Below are 26,632 nucleotides of genomic sequence, written 5' to 3' on the forward strand. Positions count from 1 at the left end.
TATTACACAGAAAGTGGCTCACATGTGGAATGAACTTCCAGAGGAACATGTGGATAAGTACATGAATAGGAAATGTTTGGAAGGATATGGGCCCAAGCGCAGGCAGGTGGGACTGATTTAGTTTGGGATTCTGGTCAATGTGGACTGGTTGAACCAAAGCTGTTTCCATACTGTATGACTCTGTTACGCTAAGTGCCTGTAAATGATAGGTGGTGATAAATCACTCTCGTTTTCATGTGAATGAGAAAGGGATTATAAATACCAGCTATTGTGAGATTCCAGAGTAAGACCCAATATCAATGCTCATCAAGGACAAGTTTAAGTGAAGCTATAGAAGTAATGACAATGGCTTAATCAATCAATGGTATCAAATCCCACTTGAAACATTTTGAAACCCACCTTGTGTATACTGAAATTGGGTCTTTATCTTTGTGAACTGAGCAGTAAGACAACAATAAATAACAAGAACACATTTGCAATGGCATGTGAATAGATTGCCGTGGGTTTCACTGACTTTTCTTTACTGCAGAAAAGCAGCAAATATTATTTATTTCAAACCCAATACAAGTCAGCCGGCACATTAGAATGCAGTACTCTTCCAATCAAAAATCAATTTCCTTTTTATTAGGCCAGACATGGGCAAATGCAGTTCGCAGTTTTGATGTCAAAGAGAGGATTCTGATTCTGAATTGGATGTAGCTGGGAGAACCACAGTTGGGACTGAGGGCCAACTATGTGTAAAATGAGACTTATTATCCAAGTCTAATCCATAGAAAGAGTAGTGTGAAACTGATGGTAGTTTGGTCTTAATTGATTTTATCTATACATCATGTATCTTACTTAGCATACCTGCAGAACAGAAGAATTCCAAGAAGAGTGGTGTTTTTTTTGTTTAATGTTGAAATAAAGTTACGGAAGTTAATTGAATGTATTTCACGTCATATGGGAGACATCCAGGTATGTCTATTTGCAGTGGTACACAGTAGGAAAGCTTTAATTGAAGATAGTTGGCAACATAGCTTCATAGTCATACAGCGTGGAAACAGACCCTTTGATCCAACTAGTCCAATCTGACTTTGTTCCTAGACTAAACTAGTCCCACCTGCCTGTATTTGGTCCCTATCCCTCCAAATCTTTCCCACTCATGAACATATCCAAATGTCTTTTAAATGTTGTAACTGTACCTGCATCCACCTCTTCCCCTGGCAGTTCATTCCACACATGAACCACTCTCTGTGTAAAAAAAGTTGTCCCTCACGTCCTTTTTAAAACTTTCTTCTCTCACCCTAAAAATATGCTCCCCAGTTATGAGCTCCCCTATCCTAGGAAAAAGACCCTTGTCATTTACCTCATCTATGCCCCTCATGATTTTATAACCCTCAATAAGGTCACCCCTCAACCTCCTACGCTGCAGTGAAAAAAGTCCCAGCCTATTCAGCCTCTCCTTGTAACTCAAACCCTCCATGCCTAGCAACATCCTGGTAAATCTTATCTGAATCCTTTCCAGCTTAATAAAATCCTTCCTATAGCACAGTGACCAGAACTGAACATAGTACTCCACAAGACACCTCACCAACGACCTGTAAGACCTCAACATGACATCCCAATTCCTATACTCAAACGTCTGAACAATAAAGGCAAGTGTGCTAATGCCTTCTATATGGCCCTGTTTACCTGTGTTGCAAATTTCAAAGAATTATGTACCTGGACTTCTAGGTCTCTCTGTTCAACAATACTACCCAGGACCCTACCATTAATTGTACAAGTTCTGCCCTTGTTTGTTTTATCAAAATGCAATAGCTCACATTTATCCAAATTAAACTCCATCTGCCATTCCTCAGTCACTTCATCAAAAGAAGAGGGCATATTTTTAAGGTGAGAGGAGAAAGATTTAAAAGACACATGAGCGATTTTTTTTTTACATAGAGGGTTGTTCATGTGTGGAATGAACTTCCTGAGGAAGTTGTGGATGTGGGTACAATTCCAATGTTTAAAAGCCATTTGGATTGATACATGATCAGGAAAGGTTTGGAGGGATATGGGCCAAGAGCAGGCAGGTGGGATCAGTTAGTTTGAGATTATGTTCGGCATGGACTGGTTGGACTAAGATCTGCTTCCATGTTCTATGACTCTATGACTCTGTAAAGTCAGAAATGGGGATGTTCACTGACACTGCACATGCTCAATACCATTCACTATTCCTCAAATGTCCAGCACATTCAGGCTAAGGCTGAGAAGAAAGAAATAACATTCACACCACACAAGTGCCAGACAAATGACCATCACCAACTAAGCAGAAGCTAACTGTCTCTGCTTTACATTCAATGGCCGAATCATTGTTGAATATCCCAGATTAAAAATCACACAATTCCAAGGTTATAGTCCAAATAGGTTTATTTGGAAGCACTAGCTTTCGGAGCACTGCTCCTTAATCAGGAGGTTGTGGAGTATAAGATCGTAAGGCACAGAATGTATAGCAAACCTTTACAGTGTGATGTAACTAAATTATATATTGAAAAAGAGCTGGGTTGTTTGTTAAATCTCATCTTTTAGAATGTGAACTTGAGAATGTAACTTTTAAATGTTCTGCGATTTACATATGAAATAACTGAAACCAACATGTTCATTCTAAAAGATGAGAAACTTAACAAACAATCCAGGTCTTTTTCAATGTATAATTTCAGTTACATCGCACTGTAAATTTTTGCTATAAGTCCTGTGTCTTACGAGCTTATTCTCTACAACCACCTGATGAAGAAGCAGCGCTCTGAAAGCTAATGCCTCCAAATTAACTTGTTGGACTATAACCTGATGTTGTGTCATTTTTAACTTTGTACACCCCACTCCAACACTGGCATCTCCAAATCCTCAATATCCCATAACAACATAGTGGGATTCGCCATTCATCAGAAACTGAACTGGACCAGCCATTTAATTACTGTGACTACAGGAACCAGTCAGAAGTTCTACACTGCAGTGAGTGACTCACCTTCTGACTCTCCAAAGCATGTCCACCATTTAAAAAGCACAAGCCAGGAGTGTAATGGAATACTCCCCACCTGCTTGGATGAGTGCAGCTCTAAAAACACTCAAGAAGCTTGACACCATCCAGGACAAAGCAATTCACTTGACTGACACTCTGTAAATCATCTTCAACATTCACTCCCCTCATCATGGCAGCAGTTTGTACCATCTACAAGGTTCACTGCAGCAACTCACCAAGACTCTTTGGTTTTTTTTTGGGGGGGGGCGTTGGTACTGGCATGAAAGTGGATCAATCACGATGGAGCTGAATTGTACAGCAGGTTCAAAGGGCCAAATGGCCTACTCCCATTTCCTGGTCTAGTTGCTATGTTCCTGAGGTAAAAGAAGGTGACCATGAGACAAGTGAAGAACAAAAGAATGGGTGTCAGAAACGGGAAAGGCGAATCGCCACCGACAGCTTACGTCCGAAACAAAAATAAATTAAGCATTTTACAAATAAACCATTTTACATGTCAAATCTGACCAAACCATTGAACATGCTACCATCAACCAGAAACTGTTAGACTGAATTCAATAAAAAGTAGGCAGCAGATAGAAGGTACTGTGGCAAATGTCCATACATTTTGCTGTCCATTTACTGACTTGAATCTTGTTCTGTTCACCATCACCTCTGGACTCAATGATCTGTACTAACTCCTTCTCCAGCAAAAGTTAAAATTTTCAATTCTCACTTTGTGTTAAAATCCTTCCATTGCCTCTCCCATCCCCATGTGTGCAACCACCTTCATTCTGTGATCTCTGCATTCTGCTTCTCTGAGTATTGCTGATTTCCTCTACCCCACTATTGGGCTTTCAGTTGTTGAAGCTCCAAGGGTGGGAATCTTTCCCTAATCCTCGCTGCTTCTTTAGAACACTCCTCAAAACCTACCACTCCGAGTGCTGAGGAAGGGTCTTTTGACCCGAAACGTTAACTCTGATTTTGCTGCACAGATGCTGCCAGAGCTGAGCTTTTCCAGCAATTTCTACTTTACCACCACTCTGAATTCAACTTTAGTCACCTGTCCTATTGTCTCCTGATGTGACTTCATCAAACTTGATCTGATAACCACTCCTGTTTGAGGTTTACTGAGTTAAAGATACCATCGTCACGAGCTGCTGCTCGTAACAAGCCGTACCTTTGGAGAATGAAAACGCCTGAGACAGAATGAAAACAGCCTTTTCCCAATATCAGCAGGAAACTGTAGCTCTTAGCAGCATCCTTATAAGACCCTCTCTATTATATTTCCACCCTTGTGAAACATATTGGTTTACACAGTCCACACCTGCAACTGTTTAAACTATGACAGTTATGAGCTTGCTTTGTAAGAGAAGTGGTGTTGTGGATATTGACCCTGTCCTACCACTCAACATACTACATGGGACAACTGACATGGATTCATATCCAATCACTGAAACCCATGGAGGTCTGGTTCCTTCAGCGTTTTATACATTTGATAGTCAGCTTTGACCAGCAAGTCCATTCTTAGACAGCTACTTAATTGCTACTTAAATTAGTAGCCAACGCACAAGACCGTGCACTCCTACATTAAAACTGTAACTACACATCGGCAATACAGCATCAGTGAGTATGAAAAGCAATGGAAGAAAGCTTCACTTATTTGTTTGTATACCCTGTTAATTCTACTTCTACCCTTGAGAAGATTAGCAGTTTATGTTTTAATTCTTAATTAGTTGAAATGCTATCTTGGTAAAGAAAGTGAAAAGTGATACACAGCAGCATGAACACAAAAGGTATAGGAAAAGTAATTTACTTGTTGCATTATTTAAATGCAGAACAGCATATGTTCAGCATGCCATGTAAAGTATGGCATTCTGCATTGAAAAGATGCAGGAAATAATTACCACCGTCATTAATTAATCAGTTTTTTTTTAGAAAAGGTTATTTGTCTTGCCTCTTAACCAGAGGGCCAAAAGACACAAGGGGCAAATATTTAACACAGAGGGTGGTTCGCGTGTGGGATAAACTTCCTGAGGAAGTGGTGGATGCGGATACAGTTACAATGTTTAAAAGACATTTGGACGGATACATGAATAGGAAAGGTTTGCAGGTGGGACTAGTTTAGTTTGGGATTATGTTCAGTGTGGACTGTTGGACTGTAGGGTCTGTTTCCATTCTGTATGACTCTATGACTTGAGCATATATTCTAGGCTGACATCTGTGTACAAAGCAAAGTTTAGCACCGCACAGTTTTAAGTGCCACCTTTCAAATGAGATGTTAAAGTGAGGTTCCTTTTGCTCTTGCAGGCAGAAGTAAAAGATCTTATGGCACTTTTTGAAGAACAACAGATTTTAATAACTCAATCGCCACCTAAAATAAATTGGACTACAAACTGGAGGCAGTCTGTTTGAAGCTATGACATTGTGATGTGCCTGGTCGAGATGAGGCAGTGTGCCAATGTCCCTCTATCTGCTCTTCTCTCTTCTTCAGAACTGAATGGAGCTGAAAAATTATGGGTTTTAAGCTATTGACGTGAGGGTGGTAGAGGAAAAGCTAAAGGTGGTGCTAATGGTCATACAAGACAAATACAGGTGCAAAATTAATGTAAATGTAAGAAAAAAATGGGTTTGTTTTGCTGCGAGTAAATCCGACAAGACTTCCAGCATCTGCAGGATTTTGCTTTTTCTTCTTAAAGAAAGTGGGAGTCAGATGCTAAGTTCAATGGCTGGTGGAATTATTAACAATAGTGTAAATTCTTCCCTCAAAGCCTATCAATGGTGCAAAAGATCAAAGACAGGACTGAGAGATTCTCTGAAGTGCTTTGCAGATCATTGTGCAAGGGATGGAAAAGGACAGAGGTCTGTTTCTGTGGAGGTCAGGAGGACATTCAAGCACATGCCTCGCAGGGAATGGGAACAGAGAGCTATTGAGATCCATCCCAGGAGTCTGGCCTCATTGCAGTGGCTCCAAAGGTTCAATAATCTCAAACAAGTGTCTCCGCTTAGTGAATACATCTGCAAATGACATCTCCCTTCCCGTCACATCTGTACTCCTCTCCCACTGTACAAAGCAGCACAAACACCTCACTCAATTATAAGCCATTGCTTGCCATTATGATTCATGCTGAGCATAATAGGAAGTAACAATCGAAAACTAATAGGGAACAGGGACAACTGTATCTCCTTAGCCTGTTGGTAGAGACACTGTTTCTCCTACATCCACAATGATTGGGATACGGTGTTGCAACTTCCATTTCCGAAACTACTGAGGATTACAGAATGCTCCTGTCTTCTCAAATCCCTCGTCACCGACATCCTGCTTTTGCTCATGCAATTAATGCAGGATGCAGATGGTGTGACTATGGATCCCTTGTTTATCAGCTGTCTTGCCTTCCCTCCCCTTCTTTACTTTTGCTTTCAGAAACCTAAGAGGTGTTACCTGGTCAGCCTGTGCAACCTCACCGTGATGGATGATAGCAATGTTTACTGAGCGAACAATGTGACTTGGTCCGGGATGGTCCCTGCAAACTCCAGCTCACACATTGGCATTGCACATACTGCAGAGGGAATGACAGATCTGTGGTCTGCCTGCACTGAGTTATTAAACCTGAAGAGACTGCAGGCTGGCAGGTTGTAAGGAGAAAGCTGGTATACATGAACACAGAGAGGCTTGATGCAGTGGCTAGCCTGTCACAGAGCTTAATGTCACTGTCAAGGAGTAGGGAGGAGTCCAGCTCCACCTTGGCTCAGGGCTTTGCACAGAGGCTGGAGCCCGTGCTTCTCTCTGGGTAAGATCATTGCTTCTCTATAGTGGCCAGAAAAGAGGTTCTGCTGTCTCCTGACCACCAGAGCCTGCCAGAAGCCCGAATTTAGCTGCTGGTCTCAGCCACTGGCAAAATCCTAACACTGGCACAAAAAAGCCACCTAATACGCATCTGAACAGGAGGTCATCTGCCACCATCCCCAGTGTGGGCAAGGTGGCCTAGCAATGAAAGGACAGTGTGAGCACCTGCATTATTTTACAGCTCTCCCATTGCACTAACCATCTACAGAGGGCTGGTGAAAGTTCACTCATGATTTAATATATTAATTAGTAAACAAAAGCTGTTTATTTTAAAATACAGAGAATGTTTCAGGTCGTTACAAATGTCACATTGTATGTGATGGCTGTAAGATCAGGCATCGTTTCATTCGAAGTGCACTGGTGGGACACAGCTGAAGGTAAACGTTTGGGGGCATCAAGGTCACAAATCACCGGAGACTGACGTGACTGACTGCTTGGTGGGTCATAATATTCACCTCACAACTTTACAGCAAGGCTTCCCCGTTCTGTCTGTCAGAAACAGTGGGCTGCATCCAGTGACTGGAGAACAGAAGGAGTGAACTTTGAATAGTTTAGCGCTATTGTAGGTTAAGGTGCGTACATGCACATGAAAAATGTCAAAACAAATAAACTTAAACTATTTGTCTTTTGGCAGGACTTCTAAATTTCCAAAGAGGGGCAAGATATTTACAGTAAAGATTCTAGTAGAGGGTGAAGGGCATTGATATTGATATTGTGACCTCTGCCTAAGTCACTGTATCTATCACTGTTTGTTGCAAAACAGAATCAATAGAAGGGGACAGCGAAATCCAGTGCTACTGCAAAATACATGGCCTGTTTATTGTATTAGTCACATAAGCCAGCTTTTGCTTTTGTTCAAATCTGGATGCTTGCTTGAGGCAAGCTGGTTAGGACAAGTGACCTTTTTTGAGATAAAACCACTTTTGTTGACTGGCCTTTTCCTGATCGGCTTCTCCTTTTCTTAGCTGCTGGTCCCCTCCTATCAACCTGTTCCGCGGTCTCTGAACCTGGTTACAAGATATTCAAGAGAATCTCTCAACAATGGCAGGTTTACTTGGTAACCTTACGCAGGGATACAGCACACTTCCCTTGGACTTGATTCGTACAATTAATTGTGTTTCTTTTTACAACCGAGTGCCATTACGACTTTGGGTGGATTTAATAAATTAAAGTAGAAGAGATTCAATTAGGTCAAGTAAGGTTTTGCTGTACTTGGCCTTTCATGGTTATCTAGCTAATTACGGGAAACCATTTAATTCACAACACAGAAACAGGAGTGCAGCATCAATCTACAGGGTCTGACCTAGAGGAAAGGAATAGAACCTTCCAGGCTCGTGGAAGTGGTAGGCAAAGGGAACTTAATTGAGCAGGAGGCAAAAATTGTGTTTTCTGACAGCGTGGTATTAAGTGCTCAGAATGTTTCAGACAGGTCGGCCTTCCTGACTGTGACGGTCAGGTGACATTTTTGCATTCATTGAATATTCATGAACACCCCTGTCTACTGGAATTACATTCACAGGTTCAATCTTTTTGGGATTGGTAGGAAACAAATGCACTCACAAACCTGGCTCCATATGAAGCATGTAACTGGACTTTTTCCTCCAAACTCTGTTGTACAAATCTTTGCACTAACAAGACTTCTTCATAACTGGGCCTTTGTTTGTTCAAACCTTTCTTGTATCAGGCCAATAGCACAGTCTCAGATAATTAGTCTCACCATTTGCCTAACAGGGTAGATATCTCCCTGGTTCAGCAGTTCGGAGCAGGCTCCGGCCTCAATTTCAAAGTCTAGACCCACAGGCTGAGCTGAGGCTCCCGGTCTGTGGCTAGGCCTGGCACCCTCCCAGCATCAAGTTTGCTCCCAGCACAGGACTCTGCGGCACCAGCTGCATTGGTGAGGTCGGCCTAGCGTGAACTCATAGCTGTGGCAGGTGGAAGTGAAATGGTGCCGGAGAGTGGCAACACAGTGAAATGCAGTATCATCGGTTTAGCGTTAGGATGGAGGAGCCCGGATCCAGGCCCCTGCCTGAGCTAGAAATAGGAACTGTCCCAAAGACCATCTAACACTATTGATGATGTGGAGGTGCTGGTGTCGGGCTGAGGTGGACAAAGTTAAAAATCACAACACCAAATAATAGTCCAACAAGTTTATTTGAAAGTACTAGCTTTATTGAGATCGGACTATAAGATGAACTTTATTGTTTTATGTTTTGGCCTTATATTCTGTGTTTTGGTTCATTTTCTGTATTTTATGGTGGCAATACTAAGCAATACGTTTCACCGTATTCGTAATATATACACGTGACAATAAATAAATGAAATCAAATCAAATAGCCAGTGATGGACTGGGGACAGGTGTTCCAAAATTGGGTCTACTTGACATTGCCCGTGTAGTTTGACTCAGACAGAGGCATAAAACTCCAGCACACAATCATTGAAAGTATGATTGCAGGTAAATAAAATTATAGAACTGTTTAGTTCTATAATTGAGGGATAGACGAAAAGACCAGATTTTACAATCAGAAGCAAAGGAAGGTGCTCATCACTGTGTTGCCACTTGCTTCAAAGAAAGTATGCTGCCAATCGCTGTGGCGCAGATTCAGTTTATCAACTTGAGTCTGGTAAAGATCTCCAACTGTTCAGCAACAGGAAAATCTTCTAATTTACTCAACACCAAGCACATAGACAAAGTCCCACTGACAGCAAATTGTGTCAATAAAAACAATTATCCTTCAGCTTTGAGTATAATTTTACAGAAAGAAAGAGAGTGAGAAGTACTTGAAGAAGTAGCTAGAAAAACACTTTAATTTTTTTATTGTAATTGAGAAATTTGATAGTCTACACATATTAAGTTAGTTTATCAGGGTCTGAGAGGCTGTTCATTAATAAATTACGATTAAAACACCATTAAAAACCCAACTAGACCTCATTTAATAAGGTGCAACTTCTTCAACGATTTTTATTACGGGACCAAAAGCATAAAGGTGGAAACTCTCACTATTTAAATGATTAATAACTGATTCATTTCAGACATCGGAAGTGTGAAGAAACACAGAAATGGCAGAAATGTTTGGAACTTCACTTTTACCTGTAGGCATGCAGATCCTGATTTCAAAGGTGAAATGATGCCAAATACCACTGCTACTGCAAAATCCAGGCCAACAATTTCAATGATTTGGCCACAGTGAAAGTTTTGTGCGAAATTTGACTTATTCCATTATATAAAAAAACACTGAAGCCATTGAGAGTGTGTTGATTCACTATGTTGATATCAAAAATGAAAAGCTACACCTATGAGGAAATACTTGAGACACAGTGACTAACTCCAATGGAAAAGAGAATGCCAAGAGCATAATATATACAAGATTCTACAATTGTAAAGTATTTTGATAGGGCAAAAAGACTTGCTATTTTCTTTGGCGTCACTGTCAATAAAGTGCGATCATGAATGAATGAATGAATGATTTATTGTCACATACATCTAGGAAAATACAGGGAAAAGTGTTCATCAACTTAAAGCAGTCATGATGAGTTTGAGTATAGGATTCGTGTTCAAGTTGTACAGGATTTTAGTGAGGCGTCTTCTGGAGAATTGTATGCAGTTCTGGCCATGCTGTTACTTGAAGGATATTATTTAACTGAAGAGGGTTCAATAAAGATTTACTAAGATGTTGTCGGGAATGGAGGGTTTTAGACAGGCTGGATAAGCTGGAACAAAGAAGTTTGAGGGGTAACCTTTTTGAAGTTTAGAAAATCATGATGGGCATAGATTAGGTGAATGACAACGGTCTTTTCCCTATGGTGGGAGAGTTCAAAACTAGGGAGCATTTTGTTTTAAGGCAAGAGGAGAAAGATTTTAAAAAGGACATGAGGGCAAATATTTTTACACGGAGAGTGGTTTGTGTGCGGAATGAATTTCCAGAGAATGTGGTGAATGCAGGTACAGGTACAATGTTTAAAATATACATTTGGATAATTTCACGAATAGGAAAGATATGGGCCAAGTGCAGGCAAGTGGGACTACTTTAGTTTGGGAACATGGTCAGCATGGACCGAAGGGTCTGTTTCCATGCTGTATGACTCTATGGCAACTTTCTTCATGCAGCAAGATATCAAAGGATTGTAACAGGGAATGTTTGAGGCAGAAAACATTGCATCTTTTAAAGGGAAAGTATATGAAGGTTTCAAACAAAGGATGAGACAGGACTCTGGCGAGTGGGAAGAGCAACAGAGTTTTTTTAAGTGCATCCAAAAGCCAGAAAAAACACAAACCCTTCTGTGTGCAACTTATAAGACTCTATGTGACAAAAAGCAAGTTGGTTTCCAGTGTTCAGTATTTATTTTGCTATATTCAACAATTGATATTTGAAGGGTTATCCAGGAATAGTAACATTTACACACGACGGAGGGGGGGACCTCACAATTAGCATTGCAACAGTTTAAAGCTGGATCATAATTCTCAGTCAGTCTTAACAATACTGTGAATTTTCAGCACTGTTGCTTGTTTTTAAATTTTTTGGAGTTTCCTTTCTGTTTTTAATCCTTGTTATCAGCAGACACAGTGGCACCATTTCAGTTTTAATTATCCACATAAATGGGTTTGTCTTAAGTGCTGTTAAAATGCCACCAAAGTGTTTCACATTCTGCATCTTGCTGCTTATGCCAATAAAAAGCCCTAGGCAACTGTTCTACCCAGTGCAGCTCTGGCCAAAAAAGGCTCCCGGCCTACCGCTGGCCACAGAATGTCTTCTTTTCAGTGAAAGTACAACAAGACGTTAACACACAGCAGAATCTGCCAAGGCACCAGTTTCTCTCCACCATGCACAATACTGGCATTGTTCAAGAGTCATCGCACAGGCCATATTAGGTTTTCAGACGTTTGTTACAAAGACCATGAAGTCACCTCTCTTTGCTGCTTTCAAAAAATAAAGGTCTTTTTACAAACTGTTCCCACATGACCAAGAGCTGCTTGCTCTGCAAACAGTTCTTAGTCATAGTATGAGAAAATGTAAAATACTGTACCCCTCCTGTATCACGTCAGAGGATGGAGGGAAGGTGATAGAGAGCAGGAGATTCTCGTCAATAAGATGCAGAGATCAATTAACAGGAAATAAACCAGCACATTGACATGAGTGTTACAAATTAAACCAAAAAGTGCCAAATTAAGTTTGTTTAATGAGGGAAAAGCAGGACAGTGTCAATAGACTGGAAATTATGGGAAGGTAAACAGCTGACATATGATCATAGTGAAAATGGATTATCAATACTCAAATTCATCATTCCATTTTAAAATCTGGGACTTTCATGCACTAAAAGTGGTTTAAAAAAATATACTACCAACAAACCAAAGCAATGCACATGGAATATATAAAACCAGCTACATCAGAATTACCATCTTAATCAAGAGGCACTGAAACTCAACGAGGCATCAAGAAACTTGCATCTCTTGTTTAATCGCCCACGTATAGTAAATTTAAATATTGAGAGATAAAACGTCATTTGTGGAGTAACTAGTCTGAAAAAGACAATGCAGCTAGACTTGCAATAAATTAATGAACCACCTTTCAGAAGTTTGCTTTTGAGCAACAAAAGATAAAGCAATAAGGAAAGATAACAGCAAATATACCAGATGCTCTTCTCTCCCTCCTTCTCTCTCAATATCAGAAATCACCATGTGAAAAAGCAACGTGGAATTAAAAAACCTTCATCAAAACGTTAGGGTTATAAGCAGTGTTGCACTGTACAGAATAGTTGTCTAGGGCTATCTTCGACTCTTCTGAGAAAACAGGTCAACATCTAAACATTTGGGACTCAGATTTCACTCTTGGAACTCAAGACGTCTAAAAACTTTAAACTGCAACTGTGTTTACATTCCTGTCTATATTGGAACCTCCCTTGCTTCTTTTCTTTCTCAATACTTTATTATCGGTGTTTGTTGTTGAATTTTTTTATTTTTCTTGTGTTTAGTAGATAATGCAACTCCATCCCCTTAATGCAAGAAAATCTTATCATTTGACTCCCTCGTTTTAATCGAGCTGATTACATTTTAATTGAAGTGTGATGGCTGCACACTAAAAAAAGAAATAAAAATATTTTTCATGATCAACCAAGGATATTAAAAAAGAGAAGTCCGTTACCTCTCCTCACCTGTTCACATCAGGATCCTGAATAGAAAACCAATAAACACAAATAACTGCCAAAGTGCGAGGGAGAACATATACTGGATTGCCAATACATATTTAGCAAAGCCCATGGAGTCTTAAAGATGCAAATTCGTGTACTACAAAAGAAAATTCACAAGGTATTGTATATGCTATGTATTCAAAAACGAGATGCCTTAGAATCAACAAATACAATGATCTGAGTTTCATTGGGATCGCAAGAATTCACTGGTAGCCAACAGGCCTAGCAGAGGCCCTCTCCACAACAATAATATGATGCCTGCAGGTTAAACAGGCCAGGGGTGACAGGCAGGCATACTCTTAGGAGCTATTGAACAGCATTCCGCTGTCCCCACTCGACCTCCATGATGGGCATAGCTCCAGCTTTGGGCAGGTCTAGGAAGACAAGATGGATCCCACAGTCAGGCAAGTAGGGTCTTCCTGGCCGGGTTTGGGGGGGAGCTGAAATCGGACTGAGGGGTTGACGGAAAGCCAGGTGGGTTGCAGGGGGTTGCTGTCCACTAATCATGAGGTTACCCTCTGAATCCAGTTCTAATACTAACCCTAGATTTCCCACTTTCCTGAACTATTTATTTATTTTTCCAGAAGTGGCCTGCCCACTCTGCCCTGCCAGTACATGCCCACCTGTAGTGTGTCACGGGCAGCATGAAATATGAAGCAAATGGTTGGATAACAAGTTCAAATGCTCATTAAATTTTCAATTCAAATTGGTGGGCAGGCTGCTGGTTTCAGCAAAGGACCATAATATCCAACCCGGTAAGTTTCGGCAGCAAGATCATCTTTCAGACATCAGCCTGACTGTTCACAATCCTGAGAAGTACCCTTAAAAGGCAGAGGTGGGAGTGTTGCATGCTAATTTAGAATCAACATTGATAAACATCATGGTCAGGAGGTATGCCCACGGGGGGCTCCCAGTGACAGGTGCCCAGATTAAGACCACTCAGGCCTCACTTACTCATAAGGTTCCAACAGTCAGCTCAAGGGTACCACTCATGCCCCTGCTTTGCCAGGAGCCTGGCAACATGCCGGAGACGATCTTGCAGGCTCACATGTAAAGAAGCAGAAAGCACATCTGCAGACAGCTGGAGCTGTTTCTCTCACATGCTGATTGATGGGCGGTCCTAGCAACTATTTAGAGAATGCATTAGGACTTTTTGATGAGGGTGTCCATCTGTGGTGCCCTTCTCACTGTCTGTCTGCCCGAGCTGCATCACCTTTCCCAGTGAAACTGCTGGCCATTCCTTACTTTCCCCTCTCCCAAGCACCCTGTCCTACCTGTGTGCTGTCCCTAACTGGAAGTGGATGGAGGAGCAGTCTGTTAATTGGCTGCTTCACTTGAGGTCATGTACTTGGACATAGAGTCATAGGGATGTACAGCATGGAAACAGACCCTTCAGTCTAACCCGTCCATGGCGACCAGATATCCCAACCCAATCTAGTCCCACCTGCCCATATCCCTCCAAACCCTTTCTATTCATATACCCATCCAAATGCCTCTTAAATGTTGCAATTGTACCAGCCTCCCCGAACGCTTACCCCAAGTTATGATAATACATTAACACACTATTTTAAAATGACTGATTTACAAAAAGCCCAGCAATTAAGCCAAATACAAGGAATAGTCAAATTATTTTAAGTCTGCCAATTTCAATACTGTGAATCTCAAATACCACCTCATACAACTGAAATTCAAGCCAGTCTTTTGCTATTTACCGACAGACTTAAGTTAATGCAGTTAATTGCAGCTTTATTTAATGCCTGAGAAAATTTGCAATGTAAAGTAGGTATATGATTTATCAGGAAGCAATACCAATAATATTTTTCTGACTTTGGTAATTACTTCAAAACTGGCACTGAAAGCTATTAGTCTGACACCATGGTAACCAAGTGCTTTCAGTGCATACTTAGTGAAAGTTTACAATTGTAACATTTTTCTGGAGAAATTTAATTGTTCCAAGGTGCACAAGCATCCTCCAGATGTGTACAGCATTGGTCAGGCTTGGAAATTTGTTACACATACATTGATTTTCTTTGCTCAGGAAGATGATAATGCTTGCAATACCTTAATGATTTATTGATTCTGCACTATTTTAATATGGCCAATTCAATTGGCTGACTGGGAAGGAGAGTTTCTCTCTCTCACTATTATCATGAATCATGGAGATTAAAGTAATGCAAAAACAATAAATCATTCAGACATTACAGGTTCAGGGAACATTGTGAGCAGAGAAATGTTATGGATTTTTCACAAAATCACAAGTGTTGATGAAGCTTTGTATATAGAATACAGTGCCAGAAGATAAATCAGCACAGCATGTAATACAAATTCTAACAATCAACAAAGGCTTACTTTGTGTCTATATAAAATAGGAGCAGGCAAATTGTAGACAGAAATGGGGAAATATGCACAAATTTTCAGACAAATTAGTCATCTCAAAAATACACAAATAAGATCTCTATTCGTAATGCCTTTTGTTGTCACTCACTGGCCTTTGGAGGAATTGACAGAATACCAGCCATATCCCTAGATATATCCGTTTCCAGTTTGGCTTATTTAAAATGTCAGTTCTGCATTTTTTTTTGCAGCCAAGTGAGCATCATTGTACCCCTTATTGTAATGAAATAAAAATATCAAACTTATATTTCCAGGAAACTGGTGAAATGCACCAGTTATCTATTAAAAAGCAGGAAACCATTAAGAAAATTGACTGTTATTCAAGAATTAAATGGAAGTAAACATGGTAATGTTATTATATATCCTTATGAAATTTATATCCCTACATAATATATATAACTCAATACTCACTGATGGGAGCAAAAAAACGTTAATGTAATTATGAAGCATGGAAAATTATTTTCAACTCTTAACATTCATTTTTGTTGGTCTTTCTAGCTAATTTACATAAACATCCACTATTAATAGTCTTTTACGACAAACTGATTTTCAGCTCTGAAAGAGCGTGATACAGAATCACCATCCTGAACAAACTGGCACCATGCCCACCTTGTGAATACAGACTGCGCCGATACTCAGTAAAACACCAGAAAGCTCCAAATACTCAACACTCCAGAGCTACATGGAGCAGACTGACTGGCTTCTGACTAATCGGTCAAGAGATTCGCTGCACTAAGTCAATGTACTGTGATGAAATGTTACTGTATATTTGTGTTATATTAGATTGGACAATCACACATTCGTTAGTCTGAAATTTCAACTCGATTGTTATGTTTATAATGAGTGTTTGGTGAGGATCATGAAAGGCCAAACTAATCCATTGTGGCTGGTGTGATCCAACTTGCCAAAGAAGAATATCCTCCAGCTTTTGATTGACCTTCAGTGGAAGAGAGGTGTTACACCCTCCCAGGCAGCAACAACAGTGTGCAGGTTGAATTCCATATCCTTTGTATTTGGGCTTGTGAAACACTGCCCTCACCGATGGCTCATTCTTCCCCTCCTTCAGGACCAAACGAGGGTGCTGAAGTGGTTTCAAAGTTACACATGTAGAGGAACCATCTGGGAAGACGCGAAATATTTTTTTGAAAGTGACTTTAGACTCTCTATGAACAATCAGGATTTTTACATTAAGTTGTGCCCAAAAAAATCTGAACCAACACTTAAAGCATTTATATCAAACAGAAGCACAATAATAAATTATGTTCATATCTTTCTCAAGTAACTACAGAATTTCAAGGATCAAAAGGGCTGATGTTGTTTCCGTCATCCAGAATGCAGTGCAGTTTGGCAATGTTGGTTTCTACTCATAGTCAACCTTTTGCATTTTGAATACTTTCACCTTCGTCACAGTGACAGAAGAACAGGTCTGCCCAGTGGAAACTGAGTCCTCAATGACTCCATGTCCTGCAGTGCTCTGGACAATAAAGCTTGGCAAGTTTTCCATGCCAAATTTAATGTGATGTCATCATCATTCATTGTGAAAACAAAAGACAAGTTGAGAGATCCAGGCAGTAAAGAATAAAAGAATATCCCAGATAAACACAATTCTTAAAAAAACATTGTGTCAATTTCAAAATTAACCAGTATGGGTGAGTTTCCCTTGTTAAAGCATTAAACTTAGAGAGTCAGAGTCATAGAGATGTACAGCATGGAAACAGACCCTTCAAACTTGCTCAAACAGCAACTGGTCTAAGTTGCTGCTTTGGTCTAGCCACTAAGAAAAACCTAGAGATGGATAAGGATTGACTGAAAGAGGTTCAGCAGAAAATATTAATTAGGGGAATAATATCTAACTGGGGAAACATATTCAGTGGCATATTTCATCATTCAGTGTGTGAGCCCCTTTAGGTCCTGGTCTCTATAAACTTGAACTAAAGACGATAAAGTAAATTAGTCAAATTTATTCTGTGGGTAATATTAAACTGGGAAGGGAGTGCAATAGATCCTGAATTGAGGATCTAGAAAGAACCTATTAAGCAATTGTAAACAGTAAGAATGAAGGTAGACAGAATTCTGCTGCTGGAAAGTGCCGATGCAGAGGAGGTCTGGAGAAAGATGCAGTTGTGTTTGTCGAGGTTCATCCTGAGCAGCTCCATGATATGGGACTCTGTGCTCTACAATCTGTTCCCCTGGACACACACAAAGACAAACATCGATTGCGCCTGGAGGACCACCGACTTGGTAAAAGATGCTCCTTAGCCTGGCCGAAACTTATTTGGTCTTCCAGTGCGAAAAGCTGACCTCGACTGAGTGCTGCAGATGTGCACATTTCAAGGTCAAAGTCAAGAGTGTGTTGCTGGGAAAGCACAGCGAATCAGGCAGCATGTGAGGAGCAGGAGGTCTGATCCTTTCGGGCATAATCCCTTCATCAGGAATTTCAAGGTCCAGGACCATGTGCTGAGGGTTACACTAAAGCCTGGGCCAGCTGCTGCCAAGTGGGGAAAGACCACCAGCTGAGGTCCTTCTACTGAAGTTAAATGGGGATCCGTTCTGTTGTCAGACTCTCCCGCTGCCTTAAAATCAACATAGTTTCCTGCATAAGTAGAAAATGCCTTTGTATTTGCAACTGCAGAGAAACTCTGGAAAAGGTCAAAATTCCATTTTTTTTTGTTTTTTTACTCTGCAAAGCCAGCACAGAACTGATTTTGAATCTTTGTAGGTTCTTACAGATGATTTTTATGAATAAAGTATACTCCCAAAATAAAAAAAAAATCACCGCCAGAGCTGTACACCCAAGCTCCAATCAGTATCCTGGAAGTTACCATTGACCGAGAAAAATGTGGGTGAATGTCAAATTATCCACCCTGGGTGAAAAAACAGGAAGGCAGGTTGTCATCGGAATGGTAATGGATTGGGAAAGGGGGTGGTACAATGAGACCTGAGTGTCCTTGGACATCAGTTGCTAAAAGTACCGATGTAGGTGCAGGAGGTATTGGATATGGCAGATAATATATTGGCCTTCATAACGACAGGGTTCGCACACAGGAGCAGGGATATCTTGTTGAAATTGTACGGGGCCTTGGTAAGACCACGCCTGGAGTATTGCCTGTAGTTTTGGTCTCCTTAACTGAGGAGGATGTTCTGGCTAATGGAGCGATTTCAGCAAAGGCTTACCAGACTGATCCCTCAGACAGCAAGATTGATGTATGAAGAGAGAGACTGCATTGGCTCGGCCTATATTCACTGGACTTTAAAAGAAAGAGTGGGGATCTCATATAGTCCTATAAAATTCTAACAGGACTAGACAGTATAAACACAGGAAGGATGTTCGAGATGACAGGGGAGTCCAGAACCATGGGTCACAGTTTACAGATATGGGGTAGGCCATTTGGAACTACAATTGGGCAGAATTTCTTCATCCAGAGAGTGAGCCTGTAGGATTCTGTAAGGTAGTTGACGCCAAAACATTGAATGTTTTCAAAGAGGATTTAAGTCTAGTTCTTAGGGCTAAAGGCATCAAAGGGTATGGGAGAATGTGGGAACAGAGTACTGAATTGGATGATCAGCCATGATCCTATTGAACAGTGGTGTAGGCTGGAAACGCTAAATGGTCCACTCCTGCCCCTATTGTTGGTGTTTCTATAACTACAAATTGAACTGGATTAGCCATATAAATACAATGAATACAACAGCAGGTCAGAGGTTAGGAATACTGCAGCGAGCAACTCCCTTCCTGAATCCCTGAGGCCCATCACCATCTACAAGGCACAAGTCAGGAGTGTGATGGAATACTCCCCACTTGCCTGGATGGCTGCAGCTCCAACAACACCCAAGAACCTTGACACCATCCAGAACAAAGCAGCCTGCTTGTTTGGTGCCACATCCACAAACGCTCACTGCCCCCACCACCGATGTTCAGTCGCAGCAGTGTGTACTATCTAGAAGATGCATTGCAGAAATTCACCAAAGTCGCCCTCCAAATGCATGAGAACTTCCATCTAGAAGGACAAGAGCAGCACACAGATGGGAACACGACTGTTTGCAACTTTCCCTCCAAACCACTTACCATCCTGACATGGGAATATATTGCTGCTCTTTTGTTATGCTGGGTCAACCTTCTGAAACATCTTCCCTAATAGCATTGCAGTATTTCAAGAAAGTAGTTCACCTTCACCTTCTCAGGATCAATAAGGGTGGGCAATAAATATAACCCTTCTTTAGGACTTGATGTGGAGGTAGGGGGAGCTACAGGTAAGTGGAAGGTGGGGGGGCTGGGGAGAGTAGCAGAATGGTGAGGTAGTGACAGGTTGTGGTTGGTCGATGGGAGGGAAGAATCCAGTTGGTAACTGGAAGGAAGGGTCAGTAGGTGGAATGGAAGGAAGGAGGCGAGTCTGGAGTCACGGGGATGGGTGGGAAGGTTATTTGAAATTGGAAAACTCAATGTTAAGTCCCCCGGGCTGCAGGCTGCCTAGGCAGAAGATGAGGTGGTGTTCCTCCAACTTGCAGTCTGATTCACTGTGACATTGGAGGAGGTCGAGGATGGACATGTTGGAGGTGTTCTTCTCGGTGTCTCAGCAGATCCTCCCTCTCTCAGTGTGGCACTGCCAAGACTACAGATCAAGCAGCCTTCTGGCTGGGCCAGCGAAGTGTAAGGCCTGTTCCTGAACTGACCATCTCCTTACCCACCATTTGTTCATGCGGTCGGACGGCCTTGAGAATGCTGCTGTCTCACTCCTGTCACCGTCTTTGTGCCCCAGTTCAAGGACAGCATCAATCTCATCACAGAAATCTCAAACGATTCAGCAGAAGTCAGGTACTTTGATTGAACTGCACCTCGATTATTGATTCAATACCAGTCAACAAGACACAAGGAAACATCTGATCCTGGAATTGGTGCTGAGGAAAGCTACGATTGATCGGCACTAGTACTGAAGAAATGAAGAACAATTGGGAAAAAATCAAACTTCTCAAGCTTTAAGAGAGAAGGTGGAAAGAGGAACTTGTAAAGGCACGTACTCAGGGTAGGTGAAAATGCTGATGATTGTTTCCAAGTTGAAAGCATGATTGCGTCCAATTAGACAAATTGTAACAACATGGGAGGAGTAATCAATAAGCTGAATTGTAATTCTGCAAAGGGAACAGAGGAAAGATGTCACACTCATTCAAGACGCTGAGGTGGGTGTTGTATATTTTAAAGGAACAAACCTTGAAGGTCCAAAAGTCATCACTCATTTGTGCTTCTCTTTGTAAACTTTATGACTTAATAAAAGGAAATCCAATCTCCATGAACAGGAAACCTGGCAGTTTTCTTGAAGATTCTGTTATTTTTATTATCTACAAATGAAACCTGAATACAGTGATGTTTAAACAAAGAATCAGACTCACTGTTTAGATTCTGAGTCCAAGTGCAATCTATCACGTTTTCACATTTTTCAAGAGATTGGAATAGTGTAATGCTGACTCCCATGAAAGTTTGAAATCTTGAAACAAATAATCACTCTCACTCTGCAAGTAAATCTCACTATTGAATGGAATTGTTATAAGATATTTTAAAACGGCTGCCCTGACTTTACAAATCTAAGGGGTAAAGAAGCAGTTGTCCAAAACTGGTCAGCCTCATTTCTTGCTTTTTTAAAGAAAAAGCATCATTGGTATCCTAAAAGAACCTAAGAGACAGACATTAATTGAAACCAAATGCACAGCTCCCACTAGTTAACACTTGATGGGTTATAATGACACAGTTAAAGAGGAGCACAGAATCTTCGCTACATACCTCCTATTACACATTTCAAATTTATTAAAGGCTGTGCTTTGGGCAATGGATTAAATGGTGACCATCAGTGATTGACATGAACTGATGTGTTCGAGCAATGGGAGCTAATGAAGACAGGTTACAGGAAGTAACGTTTTCTGTAATGATCGCAAAGTGTGCAGTTTGAAAGGATAGTACATAGGGATTTGTTGAAGTTTAGTCTAAAAGTAACACAGTAATGAGCATTTGAGTGGCTATCAGGGCACTATGTATGGAGGCAGTAAGGGCATGGTTTAAAATATAACACATTGTCAAAAACAACACCAAGGTTCCAGATATTGAGTTTAAATTGCAAAAGCAGGAAGGAGGGAATGTAATTGGGGGCTACAGTCTGGAGGCTTTAGCAGAAGCAGAATCAGATGATTTTCATTTCCTATTGTTTGGAAAATACTGATGTACCCGGGACGTCCATCAAGAAGCAGTTATGGAAGGTGGGATGTTACTGTACGTCAATGGATGATATCACTGAGCTTGTAGATGAAGGGGGAAAGGACTGTTGCTGCACTCCTGAAGCTACCTTGCGGAATGGGAAAAGTAGGGATTATGTTCAGACAGATGTAATAATTAATATCAGTCAGTCAGTTCTCGACCAGCTAAATATCTTCAAACAAGTGCTAGTGGTCACGTGCTGGGTTCCTGTCACACGTCTGCAGCAGCAGCAGCAGCTTGTAATGGGTGTGCCTGGAATGCCTACATGTTAGCACATTGTTAGCTTCAGTTCTACAGACAAACAATAATGATCAAATGAGGGGAGGCCATGGTGTAGTGGTAATGCCACTGGACTAATAATTCTAGTCCACGTTAATATTCCAGCTCATGGGCCTGAACCCCATCATGGTAGCTGGTGAAATCTGAACTGAGTAAAAAATTTAGCCCAGTGCTGGGTATTTAACCACTGTTGATTGTTCTTTGACATAGAAAATCTGCCATTCCTGCCCAGTCTGGCTTACATGTGACTCTAGTTGACTCTAGGCTGTCCTCTGGGTAATTAGGAATGGGTAATGAATGCTGACCCAGCCAGCAACACCCACATCCTGTGAACAAATGAAAACTCTGAAGCACAAAGCAATTTCTCTTCACAGCATTAGGCAGCCTTACCTTGCAGCCTTCACAGGCACTGACTCCATAGTGATAGCCTGATGACTTGTCCTGACACACAAAGCAAGGTTTGTATACCCGTGGAGGTGGAATCGGAGATGGTGGACTTGGTACAATCTCTTCAGAGCTGGTACTCTGTGTTTCAATTGCTGTAAAATAAAACAAATCATACATTCATGTATTTTTTAAAAAAAGTAATATTAATATTGATCGAGAAAATACTGCAGTAAAAAAATCACATAATCGACCTTTTTCAGAATCCCCTCTCCCATCAACAACCCCACAGTGAGAGTGAAAAAGTTGGGTGACCAAAATGAAAGGAATAAATAGACAGAATACTACTTCATCTTAAAGATGATAACTATGAGTGTGACCCTATGACTACAATGGATGGTGACTTAACCTCAAGTGCCAATATCCCTCAGACCACAGCCAATAAACTACAACTTTAATATGACATCCACACACATACACCGTTAATGCCAATCTTTGGTCCTGTAAGAATTGTGAACACAATGCAGATTGAAAGTTTGGCGAGAAAATATGAGCAGAGGAGATTAGTTGTTTCCCACTCCTTTCTCAGGAATGTTTTCTTTCATAAAGCAATGAAAATATTTGGTGAGGAAACACTTGGACAAGAATAATAATGACAGTTGAGCAAACAATTACCATTGCTATAAATGCTATTTAATCATTATTTTATTTTTTGTTTAAGAGCTGACGTTTGCAGATACAATCAGTCAACTGGATTCCTTCTGGGCTTTAGATTCCAGGAATCTATGGGGTTGATAATCTAAATTCATAGGATTCCTCTGTGAGTGAGCCAATATATTTTCCAGTTAGCAGATGTTGCCAGCAGACAACTGTTCACAATTCCACAAAAATTGGCAGGATCAATCAGAACAATGGCTGATGTGGAATATTCAACAGTTCACACAGATTTTGGCCTAAAAGCACATTGTTGGGGCAAAGTGTGGGGAAGCTTTATTCATCTCTAGTGTGCCAGACCTGGGAGCGCTTGAATTTTTCTATGCTGGCTGCCGAAGTAAAGAAATGCTCTCGTGTCCAGTACTACTAGCTTTCAGTTTAAATAACAATATTTTATCAATTGAATTAAACTAATGCTTAGGGTGGAACATTCCTGTTGCTGGTGTGGCAAGATTAATGGCAAGCCAGGGTGAAAGATTCACAATGTCAAAAAACTCCCCCTCAGGTACCCATTAGATGGTGAGTTCCAAATCTTGCAGTCAAGTGCCAGCAAGTTTATTTTGATGCATTTGGACCTCACTAATAGCTGCGCCCATTGTATGAACACTGTCCTTTTATTCTGCCTCTCCTCCACACAGAAGCGAGATGACGCAACAGCTCGACAGGGAGCTGCTGATTTGTCTGCGTTGACACTGTCTATTGCAGCCCACGGACTGGCTTCCCCAGACGTCTAGCCTCCCTTCACATGGCTCCGCTTTAACTGCACCAGGTCCCTGCATGGTCTAAGGCCACCATCAGCCTTGACCCTTCATGCCTGCAACTTGGCACGGGCAAATCCAGCCTCACAACATCGCCAAGCCTGCTTGGTGACCAACTCAGCCAACACAGCTTCAGCCATCTACCCTGGAGCTCAGTGAAAACTAGGAATTGCACGCTTCTCCTGAATTAAAAATCACAACACTAGGTTATAGTCCAACAGGTTTAATTGGAAGCACACTAGCTTTCGGAGTGACGCTCCTTCATCAGGTGATATTGGAGGGCTCGATCGTAACACAGAATTTATAGCAAAAATTTGCAGTGTGATGTAACTGAAATTATACATTGAAAAACTGATTGTCTGTTAAACCTTGCATCTGTTAGAATACAGTGATAGTTTCGTTTCTTTCATGTGTAAATCACAAAACTTTTTTTTAAAGTTGCATTCTCGGGTTAGCTGTTAGCAATGGTGATAGCTAGACAATATGTTGAAGGTGTTAGCCCCCTGTGTTCTCTGTCTATGACCTGATGTTTAGATTGATTCTAATCTAAAAAGTGAGATAACAGAGTTTTACATAAGTTCATGCAGTTTTTGAGCTCAGAGTTCTACATGAATGTATGTAGTTTTTGAGCAAAGTGCAATATGACTCTGCAAGTACAAATTCACCCCACATGCACACATATATTTTGTGGGGTGAATTTGTACTTGCAGAGTTACATTGCACTTTGTCTGACTCATCCATGCTGACCAGATATCTTAAGTTAATCTCATCTCAGTTGTCAGCACTTGGCCCATAACCCTCTAAACCCTTCTAATGATATACCCATCCAGATGCCTTTTAAATGCTGTAATTGTACCAGTCTCCACCATTTCCCCTGGCAACTCAGTCCATACACGCAGCGCCCTCTGTGTGAAAAAGTTGCCCCTTAGGTCCCGTTTAAATCTTTCCCCTCTCACCCTAAATCTATGCCCTCTAGTTCTGGACACCCTAACCCCAGGGAAAAAACCTTGTCTATTTACCCTGTCCATGCCCCTCATGATTTTGTAAACCTCAGCCTCTGGCACTCCAGGAAAAACAGCCCCGACCTATTCAGCCTCTCCCTATAGCTCAAATCCTCCAACCCTGACAACATCCTTGCAGATAATTTCTGAGCCCTTTCACATTTTGCAACATCCTTTCTACGGGAGACAGACCAAAACTGCACACAGTATTCCAAAATGCTAAGTGCTATGCGAGTCCATGGAGGTAGAGCTATTACACTGCAGTGTCATAGCCACTCCTTAACATCAAGTTCAAGCAGCCTATAGATTTGACACAGGTCAGTCAGGATGCTGTTCAGAGATCAGTCCAGGGTTAGTCAGAGCTGGGCTGCCAAATCACTCCATGGAGATGATGGGACATGATCAGTCATAACTGGCACTTGGAGTGAGCATTCAAGCAGGTCACGGTTACTCTTGCTTCTGTACGATAAGATGGTAGGGTTAGCAAGGCCATGGAACTACCCGAACTATGGACATTGGAGGTAAAACAGGACCATTAGTGATGACGTAAAGCAGCTTAACTGAAATGGAGGGAGGCTTCATGGTTATTCGGGGGCTCGGGGACAGCAACAGGAAAGGTAACATGAAGAATGGGGGGAAGCTTGGTACATCGCAGGAGGAAGCCTGCAAGTTCGAATCTCACCATGTCAGACTGAATCTCAGCTGTGTAATTACTTCACAAAATGGCTGCAAGAACATGGATAGTGGGAGGAGTCAGTTACTTGTTTCATTTCAGGGGCAGACTTTGTTTTTGTGGCTCTGCTAAGGGCAATAGCAGCATCTTCATTGATGAAACAATACTGTCCATCTACATTTATCCTCATCTCACTTGGAGGGCAGTGCTTTTCAAAGACTGCAGAGAACAAGTTATAGTCACAGGGGATTGGATGCATTACACTGAGCGTGTCCTGATTGCTTCCTCATCGTGTAAGCTCAACAAGTTTTATTCTAACAAACAAGTTATTAATGACGCTTATGGCGTAATGGTAGCGTCCCTACCTCTGAGCCAGGAGGCTGGAGTTCAGGTCCTGTCTGCTCCAGAGAGGTATGGGGATATCTCTGAACAGACCAATTAGAGGAAAATATCTACAACAAGGAACTTGAACGCAGAACCTGAAGCTCCTCTTTGATAGCAACATTCCACAATCCAATTGGAGGACAACGCATTACAGCTGCATATCCTCACACAGAAAGTAGTTCCATAAAGGTGGGCTGTGATGGGAGCCACTTTACAGTGGAGGGGGGTGCATTTAATGGTGGGCTACTGGCAGAAGTCTAATCCAAAGGAGCATGGACATTTTGGATGTCCATAGTGAAACTAGGTAAGTTCACTTAGTTCAGTGCTCAAGCCATGACACTGAGTTCCGTGGGTAGACTGTACAAGGGTATAAGAGTGATTGCTCAGGATATGAGGGCTCAGGGGTCCCTTCGAAAACATTATGCGATCTCTCTTGACTTTCCCCACTGAGCTAACAGCCTGCGTCTGGCTTCATGATGACCTTGTTTCTGTTCAGAAGAAACCAGAGATGGAGGGAGGAGCTTCAGCACGCAGCAACAACCTCCAGAGGAGAAACAACACAGCAAGATCCACAGAGCAGGCACAGACAAATGGTGAGATGCGGAGAATTATTGGCTTCACTGCAATTCCTGTTAGAATTGCCTCAGGCGACTCTCTGTGTGGAGTTTGCACATTCTCCACGTGTCTGCGTGGGTTTCCTCCGGGTGCTCCGGTTTCCTCCCACACTCCAAAGATGTGCAGGTCAGGTGAATTGGCCATGCTAAATTGCCTGTAGTGTTAGGTATGGGGTAGAT

The 26,632-nt window shown here is 41.5% G+C and overlaps 1 protein-coding gene across 6 annotated transcripts in view; it reads right to left on the reverse strand.

Annotated features, from left to right (window-relative positions):
- The window catches only part of LOC140480409 (retinoic acid receptor beta), a 435,848-nt gene that overhangs the window by 160,131 nt on the left and 249,085 nt on the right, over positions 1–26,632 (reverse strand). For all 6 annotated transcript variants that reach the window (XM_072575246.1, XM_072575247.1, XM_072575244.1 and 3 more), the window contains one exon: positions 22,315–22,463. In XM_072575246.1, the coding sequence (XP_072431347.1) occupies positions 22,315–22,463 (149 nt within the window). The remainder of the gene's footprint in view (positions 1–22,314; positions 22,464–26,632) is intronic.

Source organism: Chiloscyllium punctatum, chromosome 8 (assembly GCF_047496795.1).
Source record: "Chiloscyllium punctatum isolate Juve2018m chromosome 8, sChiPun1.3, whole genome shotgun sequence".
Taxonomy (NCBI): domain Eukaryota; kingdom Metazoa; phylum Chordata; class Chondrichthyes; order Orectolobiformes; family Hemiscylliidae; genus Chiloscyllium; species Chiloscyllium punctatum.